The sequence below is a fragment of the Dicentrarchus labrax genome, unplaced genomic scaffold, assembly GCF_905237075.1.
Source record: "Dicentrarchus labrax unplaced genomic scaffold, dlabrax2021, whole genome shotgun sequence".
NCBI lineage: Eukaryota > Metazoa > Chordata > Actinopteri > Moronidae > Dicentrarchus > Dicentrarchus labrax.
This window is the reverse complement of record NW_026136703.1, coordinates 2,562,315-2,584,114: the sequence shown is the minus strand read 5'-3', so window position 1 is coordinate 2,584,114 and position 21,800 is coordinate 2,562,315. Positions and strand designations below refer to the sequence as shown.

The following is a 21,800-nucleotide window of genomic DNA, read 5'->3' as shown; positions in this document are numbered from 1 at the left end:
TTGTGACAATAGATCCTCCTAAATGTTATACACTGACTGCACCTTTAGTAGTAGATGTTGAATCAAGTCTATTTAAATAATATATTTAGTAGAAATAAATAGTTGTTTATATTGAGTTGGTTTATTCATATCTATAAAACTAGAATCAGGATATTTAACCTCACCTTTTTAATTAAGTGTACGTGTAAGTACTGTAAAGCAACACTGGGATGGTACCAAATGTGACAACCTCCACCTAAAACCAGTAATGTCCTAATAAAGTAATGTTAAATGTATTAGGTTTAATGCAGCTGGCAATGACCGACTGTCATGTTACTCATTACCTCTACCCTTCCTCTGCCTCTTTCACTGTTTCTCCAGTATGACAGAGTTGGAGAAGGACATTGGCAACCTGAGATCTGGTCTAAAGAGTGTTGAAGCGGTGAGTGAGCTCAGTAGAGTTCTTGAAAATCTGTTCAGTATCATCAAAGGATGTTTTATCACCCAACAACCTGGACATCCACTGTAAATAACAGCAAAAAAAATTATGTGAAAAGTCACATGTGAAATCAGTGTGCCTGTATCTGTACCAGTCTCACTGTCTGGTGTGTGTTTGTGTCTCCAGGAGCTGCGGTACCAAGAGGCTCAGTCCTCTCGCAGTTCTGCAAATAAGTTTGTCTCTGTGGTCAGTCAGTTCATCACTGTGGCCTCCTTCAGCTTCTCCGATGTAGAGGAGTCACTCACTGAGGCCAAAGAATTGGTGAGTGGGCAAGAGATAACTGTTATTCACATTCATTTTCAGCTCCAAACACTTGTATCATTATTGTAACACTAAGCAGTCTCAAGGTATAAATACACTGAGTAACCAGGAACCCAGTTAAACATCTATGGTAGATTCTGGAGTGACGTGTTACACAGTGCTCTCAATCACTAGACTAACACTGTTCCCCACTGCTTCCAATCTTGATGCTAAGCTAGACTAACCATGTCCTCTACAGCACACAGACTTGAGATTGATCTAAACATCTCACTGTAAGTAAGTGTATCTCAAATTGACGACATTAAGATGTGCCAGTGGGTTGCCTATTACTGTTCCAACACATCTCACTCCCTAGTCCTCACAAAGTGGGATCTAACAGCATTAACCATGCAAGCTTTATTTTGAAGGTGTCTGCAACCTTTATTATCACAATAGCCATTTTTGCCCCCGAAAAAAAAAATCTGCAGCAAAAATTTTTTATTTTATTCCAAAAAAAGAACATTGGTGGTGAAAGCAAATCTGTATACGTACTATTAAATTCTCAGTTTTACTCTGAGACTTTTCTTTTTTTGAATTTGGATATCAATTATAGCATACTAGCCTAGCTAGGGAGACCCACTGTTGAGGTTCAGCAAAATGTAGAGGAAAAGGAGCCAGGACAGTTTCTTTTTGTTTCTTTTTTTTTTTACAATTGGATTGTTAGATTAACTTTAGACATAAAACAATAATACAAGAAAATCTTTACAAAAACGTAATTTTCATTACCAAATCATTGTCAAAGCCACAGGGAGCCACTGGAGAGGGACTAGAGGGATACCAATAATTTCTAGCAGAGGGCCACTGATCAAGGGACCGTATTTGATGAGTTGTTTGCCTTCACATTTCATTACAGCATCATTTCCCTCCAGTACACAGACCTCAGAACAAATCTTAAGGTTATGAGGGCACTGTGATTTATGCTTCTGTATAACATACAAATGCATCTGCACCTTATTTGTGCTGTTCTTTTATTGAAGCATCAACTTAGTGTAGGAAGTTCATTTATAGCCTTTGATTAAAGACGAAATGCAGGAAATGACAGAATAGCCACCCTCACACATCACATCTCCTGTTGAAGTTTGGAAAGGCACTGAGGCACTTTGGAGAAGACATGTCCAACATGCAGCCGGACGAGTTCTTTGGGATCTTCGACACTTTCCTCACATCTTTCTCAGAGGCCAAACAGGACAACGACAATATGGCCAGACGCAAGGAGGAAGAGGAGAGACGGGCACTCATGGAGGCACAGGTTACAAGACATTTTATCGGCTCAGATAAGAAGGATACATAATGTTTGAATGGTTCTTTCTACACTTTACAAAATTTTCAAAATGTGACAGTCATTCATAAATGTAAAGATGTTATGCAAACATGAACCCTAGCCATCCATCCTCTACTGACATGATCTCTCTCTCTCTTCCTCTCCAGCTGAAGAAAGAGAGGGAGCAGAAGGCGAGGAAAGCAAATGAAGAGGAAGGCGGCGAGTTTGACGACCTGGTATCTGCTCTGCGCTCCGGAGAGGTGTTTGATAAGGATCTGTCCAAAATGAACCGAAGAAAGCAGCGGAGACATAACTTGTTTGACGGCAGCCGCGAGAGACCGCTAACAAAGCTGGACCAGTAAGAGGACACTTGATGGACAGCAGCACCTCACTGACTGTTAAAGCCCTGCTGAAACACACATAACGCTGTGGTAGGCTCAGAGTTATCATTTACACTGAAGTCCACATTCTGGTTGATGGGTCAAGGTTGTACAGGATGGATTTTTGTACTTTTGACCTTTCACTCTGCTACCATGCAGGCTGAGAAGACTATTGGTTACTAATAATCTTTTTATGCCATCTGTCACAACTTTCTTGTTTACTGGAGAAAATAAACTGCTTTCATACGGTGAGGACTCAAAGTAAAAGTTAAACAGTTTGAGAGTCCAATCTAGTTGCTTATACAGGACATTATGGAAAGAACTATGTTTAAGTGGAAGTTTTGTTCCCAGTGCATAGCCATTCTGGAGTAAGTACACTGGGTTTTTTCTGCATGTATATATGCAGTGATGGGATTTTTCATGTGCAGATGTACACATCTATGTTATGGAGGCACGAATGATGCAGACGTTTCCCATGGAACACAACAAATCTATCAGTTTGGGAAATACACTTATTGGCTTTCCTGCCAAGACTTTAGAGAAGATTTATACTTTCATGTCAGTGCTGGTAAATGTGAAGCTACTGCCAGATAGTTACAAAGGTCACAAAGTCCACCAGCAGCATCCGTAAAACTCACTAATTAACATGTTATATCTTGTTTGTTTGAACTTTATGAGCTTTAAAGGTGTTGGTAGGTGTATATTTTTCAGAGCCAGGCTGGCTGTTTACCCCTGCTTCCAGTCTTTATGCTAAGCTAGGCTAACCACGTCCTGACTCTAGCTCCACAGTCACCACACACAAGATTGACCCACAAGTGTATTTCACAAACATAATGCAGTGACGAGACAAAGAGAAAATATAGTTTTCCTGTATAGATTCAACTTGCACTTCCCTATATATATATATAAAGTTTGGACACACCTTCTCATTTAATGTTTTTTCTTTATTTCCATGACTATTTACATTGTAGATTCTCACTGAAGGCATCAAAACTATGAATGAACACATATGGAATTATGTAGTAAACAAAAAAGTGTGAAATACTTTTCCTTAGTAGTGGTTTTTTAGCAGCTATTTGACCATAAAGGCCTGATTCGCGCAGTCTCCTCTGAACAGTTGATGTAGAGATGTGTCTGCTACTAGAACTCTGTGTGGCATTCTTCTGGGCTCTAATCTGAGGTGCTGTTAACTTGCGATTTCTGAGGCTGGTGACTCGGATGAACTTATCCTCAGCAGCAGAGGTGACTCTTGGTCTTCCTTTCCTGGGGCGGTCCTCATGTGAGCCAGTTTTGTCGTAGCGCTCAATGGTTTTTGCGACACATTCAAAGTTTTTGCAATTTCCCGGGCTGACCTTCAGTTCTTAAAGTAATGATGGACTGAATGATGGGTTCTTGCCATAATATGAATTCTAACAGTTGTCAAATAGGGCTGTCAGCTGTGTACCAACCTGACTTCTGCACAACACAACTGATGGTTCCAACCCCAATAAGAAGGCAAGAAATTCCACAAATGAACCCTGACAAGGCACAGCTGTGAAGTGAAAACCATTTCAGGTGACTTCATCATGAAGCTCATTGAGAGAAGGCCAAGGGTTTGCAGCACTGTCAACAAAGCAAAGGGTGGCTACTTTGAGTAATCTAATTTATTTCACACTTTTTTGTTTACTACATAATTCCATATGTGTTCATTCATAGTTTTGATGCCTTGAGTGAGAATCTACAATGTAAATAGTCATGAAAATAAAGAAAAACCATTAAATGAGAAGGTGTGTCCAAACTTTTGACTGGTAGTGTATATATATATATAAATGCTTGCTTTTATGCCATTTGTGTGTGTGTGTGTGTGTGTGTGTGTGTGTGTGTGTGTGTGTGTGTGTGTGTGTGTGTGTGTGTGTGTGTGTGTGTGTTATAAGTGTATTTGAGTCTAGAGCATTGAGAATGAATGCTTGACTGGTATGTTTTGCGTTTTCTTGTGTTCAAAATGTTCCTGTACAGGATATTTTGCACAATATAACATAATATAAAATTGACCATGAGTTGTATTGATTGATTTGACGTGGATGAGAGAATTGAACTTTGGAATGTGATTGGCAGACAGTGGAGATGTCTGAAACTGCAGATACATTCTCTCACAATGTCCTTTATGTAACTTAATGAATGTATCTCAATGTACTGACCTGAAGCAGAACACTGTTCCTTTTTGTGCAATTATAATAACTGAAAATGGCTTTTCCAAAATGGTCTGCTTTGCCCGATTTTGAGTGTTTCTATATTCTTTTAACATAAATGTTTTTGCAAAACAGAGACATACCACACATCAACATGTTTTCATATGTTTTACAAATTATGGTGTTATAATAACTCTTGTATATTTGCCAAAGTTAGCACACCTCAGGTTTGATAGTTCCATTGGAATAGACCTTTTTCACAACAGCCATTTTGACATGAAATTGTAGGCTAAACACAGGTGTTACCAAATTAAGGCTCTGTTACATTTAGTGTAGCAGAGACTTTCCAGTGAGGAAACATGTGCAACAACAGCACCCTGACTCTGTCTGACCTTTTGTGTTTTTGTACAATTGGTAATACCTGTGGTTACCCTACCCTTACTATTTTATGTAAAAATGGATACATAAAAAACATGTCTGTCCATCCTCTAAAACATTGATTGATCAGTGAAAAATACACAAACAAAAAGGCAATCCAGGCACATTCCTTGAAGACACATACCGGTACCTAGCTAAATGCTAAGAAAACAGCCCTAACCCTAACCTTTTTTGGTCCAATTCAGGCACAAAACCATCATTGCTATTTTTTGAGAGTGCCTTGGTTTAGGGCCTTTTTGTTTTTTCCCTGATTCTAAGAGCACCTGATACAACTTCTGATCTACAATCAAGTATTTTAAGCAACTTGTCCGCTCCCTTTTCCTACAGTAAAATGTATACCAAATTTAAAAAGTGAATCATTTATTAACTGTCAATACGTTCCATGTGTTGAAGTCTCTGTTTGTTGCTGCTGGATCCATCCATTCTAAAACACTTTGTTTTTAGGGTGGATTTCATGTAAATGTACTATTACAATTCTCTAATAACTAAAGATCAGTATTATCAGTTGATATGGGTATATATACAGCAGTCAGGTGTAATATGGGTGAAATGATATTATTTATAAGAATGACAGTCTCCAAACAAAGCTTATTCATCAGCTGCTGCTATATTTTGTCCCATGTGTCCACTGATGGCTTTCAGGCTTAGTGCACTCAATGAAATCTCGACAGCTCTGTCATTTTTGTGTTAATGCTCATTTACACAATGGGTCTGATGTTCTGGGTTTGATTTTAAACAAAGGTGAGCATTGTCAGTTTTGAAGTCTCATTGTGTCAGATGTACAGATGGTGTTCTGTCCCAGACTCAGTCTGAGAATGTATCCTTTGAAGTGAAATGGCTTCTTTGGTTGAAACTGACACTTTACTCACATGTTCCACGATCTGGGTCCATTACATAACAACATGACATTTCTACTCCAAGAGCTCAGAGGATCAAGGTTCTTCTGTCTGAGGAGAAAATGCATTGTGGGGTGAAACACTTTCTCAGCTGTGTGGGATATTTGGACTTTGATTTACTGTAACTAAAACAAATAATGCTTTTTCTGTGTGTCAAAAAAATTGTGCTGCTGGCAACAATTAATGCCACCAATGTCACTGAAATGTCTAATGTCAGTAAAAGTGGAAATAACATATTTACTTATATGTTTTTCTGTCATTTTCTATGATTTCTTTAGGAACTGCAGTAGAATATTATAAGCATAAAAGTGGACAATCTTTACTGCTGCATCCAAGGGCAACACAAACGTTATGTTGAATGTGTGTGAGTGTGACTTTTATAAAACACTATGAGTGACCCTAAGACTAGAAAGGTGCTATATAAGTGCTGTCCATTTACTTCTTTTACATTTGCGGGTGGAGAAAAAGTGGTAAAGTCCCTAGGGTGCTAATCCTAACCCTGAGTAAGCTGTTTCATCATAAATGCATCACACCTTACTGCAAGCTGGTGCCCTTTTTATTCCTTTCACCCTGCTGTCACTAGTTAGCTAATGAGAACTAATGTAGGACGTCCAAGCCAACATCAGTCACATTCTACACAAGCACAAGATGGCACTACACTTAACTTATTATTTTATTATTTTATACCAGGTTCACCAGGAATTAAACCTATATATATACATATATACATATATATATATTTAGAGTGGGGATTTATCTGGTAGGTTATGCTAACTACATATATATAGTGTTTCATGTCCACTTTAAAGTTGAACTGAAGTAGCAGAACAGGAACTATACTGTTCTATACAATACTGTACATTTTTATTTTTACACTGAGGTACGATATACTGCATTTGGGTTTTGTCCCACAAATCCACTTACAGAGTGAGAGAGAGAAAACACTGGATGATCAACTATAATATGTCAGTTCAATATGTCTGATATCATAATCACTCTGTAGTGTGAATAAATATGTCATTTAAATTATATATATATATATATATATATATATATATATAGAGAGAGAGAGAGAGAGAGAGAGAGAGAGAGAGACTACAAACAGATACACCGATCACATAACATGATCACTGACAGGACACTGATTAGCCACCTGCAGGGGGACATGTCAGGCAGCAAGTGAACATTTTGTCCTCAAAGTTGATGTGCTAGAAGCAGGAAAAATGGACAGCGTGAGGATAACACACCATAACCATAACCTGGTGGTCAGAATGTTATGGCTGATCGGTGTATATCATTATCCCTGTAGAATCCATATGAGGCTGGTAGCTCTGAGAAAGGATAGGATAAGACTTACACTTTACTGATCCCACACCAGGGAAATTTGCTTGTTACAGCATCTCTATATAAATCACAATAAAAAAACGTGTGATAGATAGGAAAAAACACATGTAATAAAAATAAAAGAGAAAATACAGCATTTTCCTTCAGATATGAAACATCAATATATAAGAAAAAAAATATTGAAATTGCACAAAGATTACAACAGGAGGTAGCTGTACTGTGCGAATACATATATAAATGAGATATATATAATGATATATGTAGAGACTGATAGCTTATAAATACATATATAGGTATAATTGTACTGTACATGTGTAATATAATAATCTTAACGTGTATTGTAAATTAAAGGTGCAAGTCACAATTACACAGAACACATCTGGGCTGCTTTTTTAAACAGTTCAACTAAACTGGAACAGTGAGCTTTTTAAAAAGCAGAGCGTGTTTGGACCTGACTGCAGAGCCACAGCAGCACACAGTCAGCACACAGTCAGCAGCACTTCTATGTATGATGGAGTCACCCTCTAAGCTCCGCCCACATGAGTCAGACCCGCTGAATAATGCTGAAGGCTCACAGTAATGTTCATGGTAAATAAGTTTAATGAATACAAGCTGTACGGGGTCCTGTGGGGGGGGGGCTGTATACTGTCCCGTGTATGGAAATATTGTTTGCCGCCCCTGGTGGAGGCTCTAGTGCACGCAGAAAGAAAACAAAGCTGCATTCAAGACCGCGCCACCGCGGAGCGCTTGTATGATACGGCTACTATTATAAAACTACGAATTTAAACCACAGCTCAAACATAGACTTAAAATATGCTCGGCACTCTTAAATCAATCAAAATCCCGGGTTAACTTGTCGGAAAGGCTCCGTTGTGCGGGTTTCCTCCCCCTCTACGCAGTACGTGGGACGTTCACGAGCGCGCAGCCTCGGAAGTTCCAGTAGGCAAAAAGGCTGCGCGAGCCGCTAATGCTACTTCCTGATTTCGCAGCAACAGATGAAAAGGGCTTCTTCTTGGGGGCAGGAGCCGACTAACCTCGAAGCGTATCGTTTTGCTCCGATAACCACAAGAAAAGCTTCGGGGTTTAACTCCAGCGTCGGCTCGCGTTGAGGAGTGTCGCCGCGATGGTGGAGACTCCAGCCGGCTGCCTGTTTGAAGACATCCAGTATGAAGACATCCAAGTTGAAGCGGTAAACTTACTGACCAACAACAGCTCTTAACGTTAGCTCTGTCCGCTTTGGGACGAACGGTCCAGGAGTTTAAATGCAGCTGTATGTTCTGTCTGTTCATGAGCGAAGCTGGAGTGATATAGGCTATAGGATAAGTCTGCTGGTGTAATTGTGTTGTGTTGTAATTACTGTCCTGTTGTCCTTTAATGTGAAATACAGAGAGAGTTTAAACCACGAAACACAAGAGCAGCGTTTGCTATTGAACACCCTAAATGCATTTTAACAAGCAAAGCGAGGCCCCAGTGTAGGAAAGGGCAGACTGGTCGTAAAATGGGCACACTGGTAGAAGCCAAGTAAGTTAGCTAGCTGGTTGTAAATATATAGTGCATTTAAAAGCTCTCCCCCGATACTGGGGTCCTGTTTACCAGGGCCAGACCTTGGGGCGTCCAGGGCGAGAATGAGTTGCCCCCTGCTCCTCCCCCTCTCTGGGCATTGTGTCCTGAGCTGGAGGAAAAACTACCAGCACGTTTCCCTCGAGTAAAAGTAGAATGACCTGTGTCAACATGTACTCAGTTAAAAAAAGAAAGTATAATAGGATATTTAATAGAAGTAGTCCAATGCATTCTGACAACAATAAATCCCTTTTCCTTATATGGACATTTGCAGCCTGTGTATACAACTGTTATATACATATATGATTGCCTTCCTTATGACTTTAGGACAAAACTCAGACACACTGACTGACCTATCGCAGACATATCGGTATCAGTGTATATGCTAGGGCTTCCCCCTAATAGTCGACTTAACCGTTAGTCAATGAGAAGACTCTCAGTCGACAAACTTTTCATTAGTCGGATAGTCGCTAAAAAACAAAAACAATGTCAGACTCCGTCCAGGAGCTGCACCTTGACCCCGGGACGAAAGAATTGTTTGGAACATGGACCTTTTCTCTTGTAACACAAGAAAGCAGCCTTCTGGGTACCTGTGCAGACACATCAGTGCAAAATCAGTGTCTATTTTCTTTGCAGCTCAAATATTCCCTTTATCGGCTGCCGTATTGGTACTCCTCTAGAGGGCTATATCTGTCGGGCCATATAAATAAAATAACCTGCCACTCTAACAGCAGAATAAAGCATCGCCAAGGCAGACAACACAGAGATGTACAGACGGTTTAAACTAACAGCAGCTGCAGCCCACAAACATGCACATTAAAGCAAAGGAAAATAAAGAGCTTTGTTTTTTATACTGTTCACAAGATGCTAACCCTGGCCCTGGTGTGATCACACCTCCCGTCCCACCCAGACACTCGGCCAGTGGAGGCAAACATGTGGAACATGTATGTTTCCCAGAGTATCATCTGAGTGCAGTGTCTCCTCTCTGGAGCTCTGCCCTCCTGCAGCTGCTGCTTCAGCTCCTTTTATTCTGTTCCATTCTCACACAGTTTATCAGGACGCTTGTTTTTACGCTGTAATCTGAAACTTGATAAAAAATACTCAATAAAGTATGGCTTTGTTACAATAACAAAGTAAATGTCATGAGTTTCTTCAAGCACTCAGTATGATATTGTGTGTCTCTTCAGGCTGTTGGCAGAGGGACATTTGGAGTCGTCTTTAAGGCCGTGTGGAAAGGAAAGGACGTAGCAATCAAGACCATTGAGAGTGAGAATGAAAGGAACGCTTTCCTTGTTGAGGTTTGTTGTTTTGTTGTTCTCAGTGCATTTCCTCTTTTTGGTGTAGGCTGCTCTGATAGTGAAACTGATACTGGTGCATTCAGGTGCTGTGGGACTTTACAGATGTGAGAGTCAGCTGATGAACAGTGGCTTATTTAGTGGAAGATGACATTATTGTATTTAGTGTAATTCATTAGACCTATTGTTAGGCCCTATGAGATGATGATGTCAAATAAATTTTTATCTTATAAATTTAGATTCTGCTATAACTTTTAAAACTTAAGCAAGCTTTATACCGACACTTGAATGCACCACGAGCCACACACACATTGAACAGGAAGTGTTGCTTTTGTATACTGGTGTTTTATCACAAATACTTTGGATACAGGTTACATTACATAACACCCATAATAGTCCAGTGTATGCAGACATACACACAACATAACTTTATCTATATAGTGTATGTATATAAATATATAATGTAATACAAACAGACAGAAATATTAATATATAGATGGATATATTTATGGTAATATGTGTGTTGTGTTTGTGTACAGCTCCGCCAGCTCTCCAGGGTCAATCACCCCAACATTGTTAAGCTGTATGGCTCCTGTGACAATCCAGTAAGTATACAGCATTCAGAACTGTGGCGCTGATTACTCCTGTATTATGAACATACCAGTGCCCCTCTCTATGATGTGTGTGTTGAAGGACAAGTGAATGAATTTCAGAGCTGATCAACAGGGTTTTAGATAAGAATTGTTTCATTGACGTGTTTGTCCCTCCACAATGCCATCAGGCATCACCTCGGTTGACAGCAAGGTCAGAGAGGGAAGCACTGCCTTTTTCTCTGAAGCATGTGGTGGCTGTTAACTGTCAGTGGAGATTCAGTGATGGACTGTTTTGTATTCAAAAGTTAAAGCTCAGTACTCTCTTCGCCTTCCAGGTGAAAAAATAAAACAAAATAAAGTTACTAGAAGTGCTTCACAGACAGTTCGTCAAATTAAACATTCCCTGTGTTTCTTGTTAAGACAGATTCCCTTGGAAGAGGTGTGCCAACTCTGCATGGAAATATAATGTACTCACATAAAAATATATCACTGACACAACACAATATTACAATGCCGGAAGTGTTAACATGTAGCCTTCAAAATAAAAGTCTGAGCTAATTTATTCATAGGATTTATAATGCCCTGTGCTTTCGACAACATACACGTGGAAAAAGTTTTTTCAAGATTTTTTGCATATAGTAGTGCCATGTCCCACTCACTGAGATAAAGTGTTGACACAAAGTAACACAGTGGTTGTATAAGAGCAGAATATTGTGGAGTGTGTGGGTAAAACACGGTAACATCAATAAACATTTTGTGGGTTAATACTGCATTATTTTAGTCCATCATCTTGTTGTTAATATGAACATGTTGTCAGGGAGTTGCAGATTGTAGCTATATTTACAGGCAGACATATGACCGATGCCTCACTGTCATGCTTTCACTGCTAAGGTAACATCATTTGTTTTGTCAGGTCTGTCTGGTCATGGAGTATGCAGAATGTGGATCTTTATATAACTGTAAGTAATATTATGTCTGTAAAAAATATAGTTGATTCACATTGACTGGATGTCATGATCAACAGCATAAGATAGTAATTATTCTTAAAGGGATTAGTGTCTGAATCACAGGATAATTCTGGTTATTTTTATTATTTATTATTATGATTTTGTTGGGCAGAATAGTTTTTGCCAATAAATGATTATATATACAGTATATGATCATACAGTATTATCTCATTCTTTGCTTCTCTTTTTGTATGTCACTTATAGTGTTGCACAGTGCAGACCCACAGCCCCACTACACAGCATCCCATGCCATGAGCTGGTGTCTGCAGTGCGCACAGGGAGTAGCCTATCTGCACTCTATGAAGCCAAAGGCCTTAATTCACCGGGACCTTAAACCACCAAAGTAAGACTCTTCATGATCAAACAGTTTTTGTAAGAACTCACTGGTAGGTATGTGGCTGTCACTTGATCTATTGATTGATTTGATCATTGACGATCACAAGTCACAAGAAGGTTTAAAAGCTGCTTTAAATGTAAATATGTGTAATATTTAGATGATCCCTAGAGGATTCATTAGAAGAGTCATCAGTAAAATATATTTGTGAATGAAAAGTCTCTAATCTCTGTCCACTGTCCTGTTTCAGTCTGCTGCTCGTGGCCCGTGGTACCGTGCTGAAGATATGTGACTTCGGAACAGCTTGTGATATTCAGACGTACATGACCAACAATAAAGGCAGTGCAGCCTGGATGGCACCAGAGGTGTTTGAAGGTGAGCCTCAAACTCTACTTTCTACTCTACTTTCTCTACTTTGCAAACTAAAACTACAAATTCAAAAAACTGATATGAATGTAAACAAAGCCAAATCAAGTGATAGATGTTTGTTCATTTTAGTTGTATTATGCAGATTTTCTTGTGTTGCACAGTCAGTAACTGCACATACAGTATGGTACAGTATGTGGACCATTCTCTTTTATTTTGGTCAGCTGTTAAAATATGTGACCATTGTTGTGATTAGCTTCCAAGATACTGACTTGTACCTGCATTTTGCTAGTTGTGATTTTTTTAGTTCTGAATACAATAAAAATAACTTAAATGTGTGTCTTCCTCAGGCAGCAACTACAGTGAAAAGTGCGACGTGTTCAGTTGGGGCATCATCCTGTGGGAGGTCATCACACGCAAGAAACCCTTTGATGAGATCGGAGGCTCTGCGTTTTGTATAATGTGGGCCGTCCACAGAGGTGAGCCACAACTGTACCAGCTGCTTTGGTGATGTGCTTTTTCATTTTGTTTTAGCTCCTCACTCAGATCGACTATGTAAACCTAGGTTAGAGGAAAACTGTAGTGAACTGTAGCCAAATCACTGGAGACGCTGCAGAAAAATCGGCTGTGCTGAGAAGAATAAAAAGCAAGCTAACCCAGAGTGTCCCATAAACATCATGCAACTGCATCAATAAAAAAGGAGGAATAAAACTGGGAACAATGTGTCTGTACTAGGCATATACTGGTAAATGATAGGACCATTTGTGAACAAGAGTTAAAAAGAGTGGGAACCCCGACAGAGGAAAAAAAGGCGGTACTTAGGAAGCGTCAAAATCAGTGATCAATCATTTTATGTTATTTCTACATGGAAAAGAGTGTTTCACCAATAGTTCAAGCAGCCTAAATGAATGCAATTCCAGGTGGGTGGATGTTGAAAAATGCCTGATACTTCCCCACACTAGTTAACTGTGTCTCTCTGTCCCGTTGACACTGGGCAGGTAGCATCCAATCAGTTTGTGTCAACTGATTGGATGCTGATAGGATTGTGTTGTTTCTAAAGTGAAAGCAGCTCTCTTGTTTTACTATGAGTTTTACAGTGAGAGCGGTTTAAAGTTGACCATAGTTCAGTAAACCAAAAGAATGAGCTGAAAGCCTCATAGAGCTGCAGACTAACTGTTGTTCCTTCCCTGCAGTGATCATAAGCACGCAAAGCTTATCACATTTAGGCATTCCAGGCCCCTGACTGACTGACTGTTTACTGTGACGTAGGTACAAGGCCTCCTCTCATCAAAGACCTTCCAGAGCCCATAGAGACTCTGATGACTCGCTGCTGGGACAAAGAACCTAGCCAGAGACCGTCAATGGAGGAAGTCAAGAACACCATGAGCAATCTGATGAAGGTATAGTTCCATCACACTTTACATTTCTGTTTGGGTACAGAACAAACTAAACATAAGATAAGAATTAGCTTTAGAGATGTCAGTGGGTGTATTTTTGTAAGCCTTGGACAGAAAGTAGGGCTCATGGTGAGCCTAACAAACTCAACTAAGGTCCAACCGTCTCATTAAGCCAACTCAGAGTTGATGACCAACTAAACAACCATATTTGGAAGTTCATCTTCCTTCAACTGGATATTGTTGCTCTGCTCTGTAAACATAGGCATGAGAGTCACATTGATATTCTCATCACCAATCATGTTACCCAAAATGTTGAAATGTGCTAATGTTTTGTTAACACCAACACGTTTGGATATGTTTTTCCTTCTAATACGGCTTTATGGTCCAGATCAAACTGTAATGAGCTCTTTGTAAAAGTTGGTGTTGGTGTGTTTGGATCTTCCAGTACTTTCCAGGCTCTGATGAACCACTCAAGCTCCCTCACCAGTCTTCAGCCACAAGCTCAGGTAACTCCAACTTCTACTAGAGCCTTGGTTCATCATCATCAGTCACTACTATTAGTGTAGTTGTTGCTACTGTTGTTGCTCTCTCTCTCTCTCTCTCTCTCTCTCTCTCTCTCTCTCTCTCTCATGGTGGTACTGTTGGGTCTCTGTAAATGTTTAAAAAGTTCGGTCTAGACCTACTTTATTTGAAAAGTGTCCTGAGATAACTTCTGTTATGAATTGGTGCTATACAAATAAAATGTAATTGAATTGGTCATACTACATGACTTTCAAAGTCATCAGATCTCTGTACTGTTCACACTACAAGATCTTTCACAACTAGTCTGACTACGTTTCATCAAGAGTAATTAATAACAGCATTAGCAAGCACATCATGTTTAATTAGGAAAGTTTAAACACACAAACACATTTACAGCATACTGCTGTTAGAAAGTACAATTTAACTGATAATGATCCCGATTAACCAGTGTCAGGAATCAATACACACATTATTAAACCATTAATAAAACTGATAACTAACCGCAGATAACATTATTATACTTTTAAGTATTTTTTGGCTTTTATTGCCTTTATTGGATAGTGACAGCTGAAGACAGAGAGAGAGGATGACATGCAGCAAAGGGCCGCAGGTCGGATTCGAACCCTGGGCCACTTACCTTGTGTTTGTGTAGTGGTGACAAAATGTTAAAAATATTTAATTAAACATATCAGTTTGAATTCAACCACAAGCTCCCTGCGCCAAACTCCCTTTAAGAAATATCCCATTTTAACAATTCCTAATGTGTCTGTAACAACAGTTAACTCTAGAAACACGAGCTAAAGGCCATTATTTGTCTTCTTCCATAAAGATAGTGTAGTAAGGTAAGTGTATTCTGTACAGTCTTTGCATTTTAATGCTTCATTGTGTTCAGCCTCCATTGTAGCTGTGCTCTTTCAGTGGGAGAACACTGTGGGAATGAGAGGCAGACCGTTTCAAAAATGAGGATTTCTCATTAAAAGAAGTGCTGGTTGGTGGATCAGATACACGCCCAATTGAGCACAGGCACACAACCCTGTTAATTCAACGTCTGTTATGTGTGTGTATCTGATGAGCTGTAGCTCACTGCACGCCCCCCACAGTCATCTCTGACACGCCAAGACATATAGCCGTCTCACAGGGGCACGCAGCGGTTTGCCTCTGATCTGGGGGCATTTGCCAGTTATCTCCCAAACTTGTCAGCCTGTGGAAAATCAGGGCTGAAATCACATTTTGTGAACTGGGCTTAATGCATCATTGTTTCGGTGAACTTCTGTCAAGTGTCTATAGCTAACAATTGGGTCTGTGTGTTGAATTCAGAGAAAGTCTATTCATGAATCAGTGTTTGCTGTCTGCAGGCTCGTACGCTGACTATACCATCAACAGTAACAAAAGTGACGACAACGCAGAGCTCAGGAACTCAGTGGGCAGAGAAGAAACTCTAAAAAGCTTTGAGGCCAAATTTCCACTACAGTTCAAACCCTCAAAGGTAATGTAACCACAAACTGATCATACATCACATCACAGCTGCTTTGCTCAACACAGTTTTATGATTTCAGCCTTTTTTCTTCCCCCTTAGACAGCCACATTGCGTACTGGTCTGTCCAGGGTTTCCAGTGTAGACAGTCAACCAGGACGCTCCCAAAGCCCCACCCACTGCACCAGCCCTATAACCACCACCGGTCAGTCAGAGCTGAGGATGACGATTAGTCCCACAGGTATGGAAGAACAGTACTTACTAAAGACTGAAATCAACTTGGTGAAATTTACTCTCATGGTGTGGCCACAAGCCCCCTGCTTTAGTATTATTAAGTAGTAGTTATTTAATAAATAATAAAATGAAATGCTGCATTTTCCATTGAAGCCCGCCTAAGGTATTTTTCGACCTGGACATTATTTTCCCATGTTTTTTGTGTTGAATTTGGGCCAGTATTGAGTGAGAGTGCAAAACTGGCTACTGTTTTTGCCACTGACAGGCTTCGATTGTTGTAAGTGTCTGACAACATAGTGGACCCTACAGACAAATTAAAATGAAACATTTTTGGTACCTTTAGCTTGATTCTGTCTGTGAAATCTCCTCCGTGGGCACAGGGTCACAGCACCCATAGGAAACATCCAGTCTCCCAAGTTTCACAGCCTTGCATCAGCTGGTTCACCCTCCTCTGCCTGTTGCCCCCACTGTCCTCGTCCACTCTTCGGTTTGTAGTCTTACCTGTATACTCAAATAAATATGGGGGGCCATCAAATTCAAAGGCTGGACCTGATTCAAAACTTCCCCATCCGTCACTTTGACACAAAAACAGGAAAAGAAGGTCCAGGTTGAAAAATACTGAAGCTGACCTTTAATAACACATATAACAGACCTGGGGTGTTTAGCAAAATCTCTGCCAACTTCCCACTTTAACAGGTTGACTTGATCTGACTGCTCCTGGATGCCCACACACAGTCAGAGCTTTGACTCACGTTGCACTGTCCACACTCCACCACTAAGAGGCATTACAGCTCAACTTACCAGTGTCTGTATCTGTGCAGCTGTCTGTGTGCTTTCTGCTACAGGAGCTCTTTTACACTGACAATGACTGTGTGTGTGTGTGTGTGTGTGTGTGTTTAGCTACCAATGGTTTAGACAGCTCCATTCCCATGGCCTACCTGAAACTGGATCACAAGTTACAGGTAAGATGAAAATACGTTGTTGTGTTCATTTCATAAAAACCTTTCCTTGACATTACACTACTACTATTGTTATCAATAATAATAGGAGTAATAATAATAATAATAATGTCTCTGTCTAATGAGATATTTTCAAGTTATTTATTATTTATTTTTATAATTTACAAAACAATGGAGCATGGGTCAGTAGAATACTATTATCATTGTCTGCTTTAGAACAAGGTCCACCCCCAGCTATTAAATTGTTCTATTCAACAGTATAAGCTGATGCTTCTACCAGTGTTAAATGAATGCAATACTTTATGCATGTGTATTGCTTCCTAAGAAACAGGAGCCTGTTACACCAGCTGTGTGAGTTCTCTCCTACGTTAGGGTGTGAAGTCGACTCCAGAGGCTCAGTAACTACCAGTGAGTTAGTAATTAAATCAGCTACTAAAATCAGTTGCACCACCAATATTTCAAACATAACTAGTTTGGAAGTAAAATCATAACTAAGGCAAGTGGCCAATCAACGATCAAGAGAAGAGTCCCTTCACCATGGTTACCGTGCACATTAGCTTTCTCACATTTGCTTTAAAACTACCAGCAGCTTCTCACAGTATCACTCTGAACCGGTTGATGTCGTCATAAACGAGGCCTGTTAGGGAACCGTGTCTTAATGTCCGTGCTGTCCGTGTGCTTTCAGCCTCTGGCTCCGTGTCCAAACTCCAAAGAGTCCATGGCCGTGTTTGAGCAGCACATCAGGATGGCTCAGGAGTATCTCAAAGTCCAGTCAGAGATCGCTCACCTTGTTCGGAGGAAGTAAGTCAAGTCACATATTGTGTGTTATTATTTTCCTAGAACGCTACACTTGAATATATAATATATGAAAATATATGAGTTAGTTAACCTAATTTGTGTTCATCATGCTGTAACAACTACAAAACAAAACCATCATGGAACCAATACTGATTCTCCTTCATGTCCTTACCAGTATGGACGTAAAACAGGTCTTAAATTGCATTTGTAATGGTCTTAAAAAGTCTTCAGTTAAACCTGTTGAAACCTGCAGAAACCCTCTCCTAAGTGATCTGCGTACACAACATATTTCTCTATGCAAGAGCATCTGGTAACCATAGTAACCTATGTGCATTGGTGCTGGGATTGTCCCCTGATCAGTTAGAAAGTGAGGAGTTAAAACAGAGGTGTGTTGTGTGTTTGATCAGTTGCTCATTAAAAACAGTGAGAGCGACAGAGTGACCACACAGTATCTGTTTGATCCTGTCATTACTGAGGTCCACTTCCAGTCTGGACTGACACATTTCATTATCACTTCTCTTTTGGTGAGTTCTTTGTGACTCCAGAGAAGATAATAAAACACATTAGGTTCAGTAAAGTGCTGCTTAACCTAATAACAGATTCTGAAATACATGAGACATCTTCAAGGACGTCTGCTGCCGCTGGCTCCCCTGTAATTCTAATTCTGCATTTAAAGGAACAGTTCGACATTTCGGGAAGTAGGCTCGTTTGTTTTCTTCTTCTGAGATGAGAAGATGGAAAACAATCTCATGTCTGTGTGTTAAAGCTGCAGTAGGTCATTGTTTTTTCATATTTGCTGAAACACTGAAATACATGAGACAGATAATTGAAACCAACCAATCAGAGCCAAGAAAGATAGTTGATTGTTAAGTCTCATTCCCCGGGCATCAAATACTGATGCTTTGGGACCCTGGGAATGAGACTCAACAATCAACCATCTTCAAGCCTCCAACCCAAAGCGTCTTTCTATCTTTCTTGGCTCTGATTGGTTGTTTTCATTCAGGCCCGGTGGATTCTTGCAGATACCATCAGGAGCACTGGGAGGAGCCATCGGAACATTTTTTAAATTTTTTTTTTTTTTTTTTTTTTTTTGGGAAAAAAAAAAAAGTTTCAGTGAATATGAATATAAGTTATTTTTATCAAAGTTACCTACTGCAGCTTTAAGAATTGGAATTAGGTTAGGTTGTTGTTAGCTCACTGATTAATTAAGGCTAGCTGTTTCCTGATTCCTGACCGACCTGTAAAATTGACTTTAGTTGAACATAAAGGGGTTGGTTTAGAAAGTGTCCATGATGTACTGACAGCGGCTCTGTGCTGCTCCCTGTTTAAGGCAGGAGCTGATGTCTGAGCTGGAGCAGGACCAGAGGGAGCAGCAGACGTCATCCAGACTCATCCAGGAGCACAGCAAGCTGCTGGAGGACAACAGCAACCTGTCGGCACACTGCCAGGGCCTGAGGAGCAAACTGAGCCTGATCAAGAGCCAGAACCAGCACCACAGCTAGGACAGGGGGCTGGGCCACAGCGCGTAGTCCACCTCTTTTTACTCGGTTCTCTCCCAGACTGCCTTTTCCTCTGAAGGATAAGAGGAATCACTCTATGAACTGACTTTAAAGTAGGGAAGCCTGTTATCCTGAGAAAATATATTTAACTCACTACAAAACAATGTATCAAGATAATGTTAGAATTCCAGTTTGGGATTGCAGGCTTTAAAGTCCAACTGAAATATAAACTATAATGATAAGGCAGCTATCAAAACTGTTTTTGGATACACTTTTGTGGAAAGCATAAATGTGTAACAAGTGAGAGCTGGTGCTAAAGGTAAGTGGTTAAAGGAAAACTCTGGTGTTTTTCAACCTGGGTCTCATTCTCAGAATCGACCTTTTGAGCTCCAACAGTTGAGTAAGCCTCGGTCGGAACCTCGGTCAGCTGTCTCCCTGCCTGTACTCAGATATGCTATGTGCTAGGCTAATCTGTGATGAAAGAAAGATGAAGGTGACATCCGTATAGTCACATCTTAAGTTAGCTGATGTTAGCAAAACGCTAGCTAACTAGCTAGCTAATGATCGTTAGTTAGCTTGTGTTTGCTAACATGAACTTTTATCTTTTAGCCATCTTAAAATGTGGTTAGCTTAGCATATTGAAGTACAGGAACAACGAAGCTGGCCGAGGTTCTGGCTGATGCTTGCTCAGCTGTTATTGGAGCTCAAAGCAGAAAGGGGCGGGACTTAGGAAGGGTCAGTTGTGTGCAATCTCAGCTCTGTTGTACAGATTTGGAAAGCAAAAGGTAAAAACCCTAGCGAGTCATTTGAATCTTTACAAATAAGCTTTAATTTTACAAACATCACCACAAATGCTTGTCTCTGAGTTTGACCCAAAAAACCACAAAGTACCTCCCTAGTGAAGCTAGTGTAGCTAACTGCACAGTGATCTAGGTCCAGTGCAACCTTCCAGCCAATCAAACCAGCAAGCAGTTTGTCCCAATATACAGTGCATTGTTCTGCTTGAGTTGCATTTCCTGAAGATGATGAATGCAGAGTTAGCATGACCTATAAGTGAGGAAGGCCACAATTCTGAGAATAAGAACCAGGAGGAAAAATGTCAAAGTTGAAGCTAGTTAGCGTCATTTGCTACCGTTAGCCTGTCTTAAATGGGTCTACATCGCGGTGATAGCGATCAAAATGAAAAGCAACAGGTGGACCTGTGAGCTCAGTACTCACAACAGGACTGTGTGGTTTGAATCACAGTGAGGTACGGAGTGCTGAGGGGGCTAACAGATTACGCACTCACCGTTTAGACTGTTTGAATTCAATTCTAAGCAAATAAATGACAGTAAACACATTTTTAATTAGTTTTAAATTCATTCCTACAGAACACCAGTGTAGAAAGTCTTGTCACTGCAGGAAATTCCGATTTTGACCATTAATGTACAAAACCGATTTCCTGGCAGAACTGAATTTCAGTTTGACTTTAAATAAAAGTGAGCACGTTATCGGGCAGTGTTTCAGTTGTGACAGATGATGAGCTGAAGACAATAGTAGCTACCACTTCTTTGGGCCTCCGTACATTTGATTGTGAGGTTGAGCATAAAAGTCCATGTTGATTTCAGTGTGTCACAGTGGTGTTGGTATGGTGGGACCAAAGAAACTCAGTTGGACTTGGACTCTGAATTGGACTTTGCTTCAGGTGTCACTTCAGTGTGGGGTTACATAACTCGCCCTTTTCGCCTGTGAGTTCTATTTTCTTTTCTGAACTACAGCCCTTTTACACATTCAGTTTATCACACCCATTTTATTGTGTTTTATAAAAAGAGGGATGGCACTGACAGTGTGGGCGCTTTCATTTTAAAGCAATTGTACTGTGAATACAAGACTCGCCAAAGGAATTCTGCCTCGGAGGACAAGAGAAGCTTTGTTAAAGGCTGTTAAAGATGGAACTAACTGTAGAATAATTCAAACTATTTGATCAGTTTATTTCTAGTTTCTTTTTACACACAGTTATATTTCACAGAATTATATGAACTGTTATTCTGCACTGCACTTATTGGGGTCAAAGAAATCTCACGCATGTGTTATAGTCAGCGGGGCACTGTGGGATGAGTTGTTGTTTAAATGCATTTGTTCAGACGTTGCCTTAGGATTGTTCTTGTACAGTTTTTCTCTCTGGGTTTATTTTCTGAATGCTTTTGATTGAAGCCTAATAGAATTCCTGAAACATTTCTCTGTAATTTTAACATGTACAGACTGCAGTTATATGCTTTTAGAAAGTTAAAGCAAAGTTTGTAGTATTTTGTCAGTTGTCTTCATTTATTTTACTTGTATTCACTGTCTGAAGGAAGACCGTATGAAAGCGTGTGAAGCTGCCAGGCAGACAGTGAGAGAGCCCACGCTCCTGTTAAAGGCGCTGTTAACTTATTTCTTTTAAAAAGAAGTGTGAAATAGCTCTGCAAAGAGAACAGCAGCAGTTCAGTGACAGGGAGGATGGAGGGGACTGCTGACT

General features: G+C 40.1%; 2 protein-coding genes across 5 annotated transcripts in view; both read left to right on the top strand.

Annotated features, from left to right (window-relative positions):
• The window catches only part of LOC127354050 (disheveled-associated activator of morphogenesis 1), a 29,040-nt gene extending 22,879 nt beyond the window's left edge, over positions 1 to 6,161 (top strand). For all 4 annotated transcript variants that reach the window (XM_051383661.1, XM_051383652.1, XM_051383633.1 and 1 more), the window contains exons 24-27: positions 361 to 421; positions 605 to 739; positions 1,857 to 2,027; positions 2,207 to 6,161. In XM_051383661.1, coding sequence (XP_051239621.1) covers positions 361 to 421; positions 605 to 739; positions 1,857 to 2,027; positions 2,207 to 2,401 — 562 coding nt within the window. In that variant the 3' untranslated portion in view covers positions 2,402 to 6,161. The remainder of the gene's footprint in view (positions 1 to 360; positions 422 to 604; positions 740 to 1,856; positions 2,028 to 2,206) is intronic.
• A 2,038-nt stretch (positions 6,162 to 8,199) lies between these two features.
• On the top strand, positions 8,200 to 21,588 carry LOC127354164 (mitogen-activated protein kinase kinase kinase 7). Its single transcript, XM_051383891.1, has 14 exons — positions 8,200 to 8,454; positions 10,013 to 10,123; positions 10,660 to 10,725; positions 11,627 to 11,672; positions 11,925 to 12,063; positions 12,305 to 12,429; positions 12,771 to 12,899; positions 13,690 to 13,820; positions 14,263 to 14,323; positions 15,695 to 15,825; positions 15,916 to 16,054; positions 16,948 to 17,009; positions 17,692 to 17,807; positions 19,135 to 21,588. Exons 1-14 carry the CDS (start codon positions 8,389 to 8,391, stop codon positions 19,304 to 19,306), a joined length of 1,494 nt encoding a protein of 497 aa, XP_051239851.1. The 5' UTR covers positions 8,200 to 8,388; the 3' UTR covers positions 19,307 to 21,588.
• The last annotated feature ends 212 nt before the right edge of the window (positions 21,589 to 21,800 follow it).

Coding starts and splice junctions, on each gene's coding strand:
- LOC127354164 (XM_051383891.1), top strand. CDS start 8,389: ATGGTGGAGACTCCAGCCGGCTGCCTGTTTGAAGACATCCAGTATGAA. Junction 10,726..11,626: donor ATGGCTCCTGTGACAATCCA/GTAAGTATACAG, acceptor TTGTTTTGTCAG/GTCTGTCTGGTCATGGAGTA. Junction 15,826..15,915: donor TACAGTTCAAACCCTCAAAG/GTAATGTAACCA, acceptor CTTCCCCCTTAG/ACAGCCACATTGCGTACTGG.